The 3,782-nt window shown below is 62.4% G+C and overlaps 1 protein-coding gene across 1 annotated transcript in view; it reads right to left on the reverse strand.

Annotated features, from left to right (window-relative positions):
* LOC127749352 (netrin receptor UNC5C-like) overlaps positions 1 to 3,782 on the reverse strand; it is a 21,741-nt gene that overhangs the window by 9,410 nt on the left and 8,549 nt on the right. The window contains exons 2-4 of the mRNA XM_052267253.1: positions 3,507 to 3,674; positions 2,379 to 2,435; positions 591 to 731 (exon numbers count right to left, since the gene is read on the reverse strand). Coding sequence (XP_052123213.1) covers positions 591 to 731; positions 2,379 to 2,435; positions 3,507 to 3,674 — 366 coding nt within the window. The remainder of the gene's footprint in view (positions 1 to 590; positions 732 to 2,378; positions 2,436 to 3,506; positions 3,675 to 3,782) is intronic.

A 3,782-nucleotide genomic window follows, 5' to 3' on the forward strand; every position in this document is an offset into this window, starting at 1 on the left:
CGGGGCGGGGCGGGGCGGGGCGGGGCGGCGGACCACGACCACAGCGGACCGCCCGCGGGCACCATACCACGGACGGACCAGAGGGGGAGAAAAACTCTATTCTCTCACAACGACAGGGCAGACAGCTCTCATCAAACCTCATCTTTATGGACGAGGAGCAGGGCGCGGTCCTGTAGGGTCCGGGCGCGGCGCACACGCAGCGGGAACACGACGTCGCGCCCCATTGGAGAGCGTCACACACCGCGGGCTTCCGTCGGTGTTTCGGGAGGAGAAGAGGGGCCTAAGTACGGGGAAGCTGGATAGGCCCGGGCTCGGGACCTTTAAGGCCATTGTTTCGTTTGGACGCGACACGATCGTGTGGCGTGGCGCGGCGTGGCGCGGGCTTGTCGTGAGCGTCACACCCGAAAATGAGTTTGGCTTCCTGGGAGAGAGGGAGAGGGGAGAGGGGGCAGCGTGGGAGGCATACTGATCGAGTGATCGGGCCGGCCGCGCTGTCGTTGTACGATCGGAGACGCCGATCTCGAAGCGCACTACTCCTCTGCTGCTGCCGAGGATGAGGGAGGAGGAGGAGGAGGCCCGTCGGGACTCACCGGTGGAGGCCTCGGTGTAGGCGCGACGACCCCGGCGGCCGCGTCGCCGCAGCACGCGCACCAGCAGCACGGCCACCAGGGAGAAGACGGAGAAGGCCACGCCCAGGCCCACGTACAGGGCCGCGTGGAGCTCGCCCTCAGCTGCAACAGACAAAAAATAAAAATAAATTAAGGTTTATATTATTTTCCCTCGCGCAAACTTTAACACCCACATCATCACCTTCACACAAAAGTCGAGCAACGCATTATTCTCAGAACGCCAAGGAGAGAGAAAATAAAATGAAAAAATGGAGCACGGGCACACACACTTCTCGCCCTTCACTTCACCCCTTCCTCTCCCCTTTCCCCGCCAGTCCCGTTTCTTTTTCTCGGCCTCAAACAAAACCCAACTACTCACTCAGCCCCGCTCACCCTTTGTCCTTCCCTCCATATACAGAATACTAAGCTGGGGCGGGCCTAGGCGGGCCCGTGTGTCTCTGTCACCGTCGGGGAGCACCGAGCGCAGCGCAGCACAGCGCAGTGCACTGGTCGGTGACCGTTCAAAAAGAGAGGGGGGAGGGGGGTTCCGGCCCGCCCCCTCTGGGGCCTGGGGGCCCCGCACCCCACCCTGGCCCCAAGAAATTATTAGTTGTAGCATCTCCACGCGGCGGCGGGACACACAGACATGGGTGGTGCTCTCTCTCTCTGACACACACACACACACACACACACACACACACACACACACACACACACACACACACACACACACAGAGACGAGAGGGACGCCCGTCTAAACAGAAAAAGAACGACGACGTGTCAGGAAAATGTCGCGAGCGCAGGGCGGGCGTGGACAAACGACAAAAGATGCAGCGGACTAATTTCCTGCCTCGGGGGCCAAAAGCGCCGCTGCTTCTTCTTCCCCTCCCCTCACTCTCTTCTTCTCCTCCCCTCCCTCTCTCCTCCCCCTCCCCTCCCCCCTTCTCTCCTTCCCCTCGCCTCCTGCCCAGCTGTCCGCCCGCCTGTGCTGCTGCTGCTAGCAAGGAGGCGGGGGTTGGGAGGGGGTACAGGGACAGCCTTAGCGCGGCTGCTGCGGCTATCAGATGTAGAGCAACACGCCCCACACCGACTGCAGCAGAGCACCACCACCGCGAGCCCAAGCCGTGGCTGCGCGACACTCGATAACCCCGCCCTGCCCTACCTGTCATTAACCCTTCAAGGCTCTCTGTCCCTGTCTCTCCCGCACAGCCAGAGGGAACAACAACACTTCCTTGGCGAACGAGGCGTGGACGCTATCGCGCATCTCCTCACAAGACTCTGCCTGCAGGCCTGCTAAGCCCCCCCCCTCTCCACCCCCATCCCCTCTCTCCCTCCGGGACGACACGCCCGCTCAGTCAACTGTCCGTCAAGGCGAGTCAAATTGTTCCGTCTCTGTTTCCGCTGCTGGTGGCGCCACCCCGGGCCCGGGCGGGGGCTGCGTCCCCAGGGCCGCCGCCATGCCTTGCTGCGCTCCCGTCGCCCCTCCTGCTGCTCCCGCTCTGCCCTCTTCTAGAAAATGTCGCTGCCAGCTAAGGTCCCATTGTTCATCGCGGTAAAACGGGATACGTTGAGACGTTGGCTGCTGGGCCGGCCGGGGCTGCGGCCCTGGGGACGCCATGTCACACGGCCGGCCCGCGCCCCGCGGAGCGCACGGTGGATTGAGAAAAACAGAGAGCGCCAGGTGGTGCGGCTCGCGGGCTCCGACTGGACGTCGTGCAGCTACGACCACTAGCACCCACCACCACAGCACCGTGTTGTCTAACTGCTTACCTTCCTCGGTGAGCTGCACGCCGTCGTACTTGGCCTGCGGCACGGTGTTGGGACGAACTGCAACACAGAGAAAAGAAAGGGGTGAGAATGAGTTTAGTGCTAATCCAGTGAGGAAGGTGGCCGCCTACCCCCAACCCTCCGCCCCGCTGCGCATTCTCTCCGCCGCGCCCCAAAACGCCCTGCACCTCTCAGGGACAATTACAACTAACAGCCTCTCGCCACGCGGCCACCCCCGCGCCGATTTGCATGGCGCCGGCAGGCGGCATCTTCCGTTGTTTCTTCCCGCGAGGGGGCGAGATAGGGGCGGCTCTGCAAACGGGGACCCGACCCGACATTTGCGGCATTAAAAAGTTAGCCTGAGGAGGAGGCCGAGCCGCGCCCGCGACTCTTTTCTTCTTCTGTTGGCGACAATTTCATGTCATGTCGTCTCTGCGCCGCCGACTTCCTTTGATTAGCGCTGAGTACCTCCGCGCTGGCGGGGGAGGGGGGCGGGGCAGGGGGTATTATTCCGAGCTGAGCTGTAGCGTCTCTCCCGGCTCCTCTGGCACCACCGACTCTCCAAAGCCGAGCCATTAGTCTAATGGTACCCCCTCGCTGCTCCAGGGCGTTATCAGCCTTATCATCTTCTTCGGGTCACTGGCGGGAGGCCGAAACCACAGCGGCGGGCGGAGACGCGCGGCGGACCGACCGACCGCCCGACCCGAGCCCGGCCCGTCCCGGGGCACGGTCGCCGCCTCAAAGACCCCTACGACCAACTAATCTCAGTGAGGTTCTCGCAACCCCCCCCCCCCTCCTACCCCATTTCTACACAACCCTATGCCCCTTAACATCCCCCTCCAAGGTGGGCCAGGTCAGTCAAAATGACGACACCCCCAAAGAAGTCCGTCTGTGAAACAAACAAAATTGTCTCGGCTTCTTGAATCTGTACTTGAATATTGAACTTCCTCTTCACGCATGCAGTAGCATTGATGCAATGCAAACGAGTGCAAATCATATTGGATTAAGCAAAATATTTAAGTTCACGTTCAGGTCAAGAACATTTTTGCTGGATGTCAAAACGTGGTTTGTGGGTGCAGTATCCGCGCCATCACTTTCAGGCACACGCCGCCCATCTGGCGCTAGACTCACCTGGACACTCGGACACGCAGTCCGCCTTCTGCGCGGGCGCGCCGGGGCAGTCCTTGCCGCCGTTGGCGGGCGCCGGGCTCGTGCAGGTGCGCGTCCTGCGCTGCACGCCCGGGCCGCAGGTGGCGCTGCAGTCGCTCCACGAGGACCAGCCTGACCACGCGCCGTCCACTGCAACAACAAGCAAACAACAACAGTCAGTGAGGAGGCGAGGGCGAGGCTGCCGATGAGGAGTGGCTGATGACTTGGCGGGGCGGGGCGGGGCGGGGCGGGCGGGCC

The sequence above is a fragment of the Frankliniella occidentalis genome, unplaced genomic scaffold (assembly GCF_000697945.3).
Source record: "Frankliniella occidentalis isolate FOCC.00 unplaced genomic scaffold, Focc_3.1 Scaffold48, whole genome shotgun sequence".
Taxonomy (NCBI): Eukaryota; Metazoa; Arthropoda; class Insecta; order Thysanoptera; family Thripidae; genus Frankliniella; species Frankliniella occidentalis.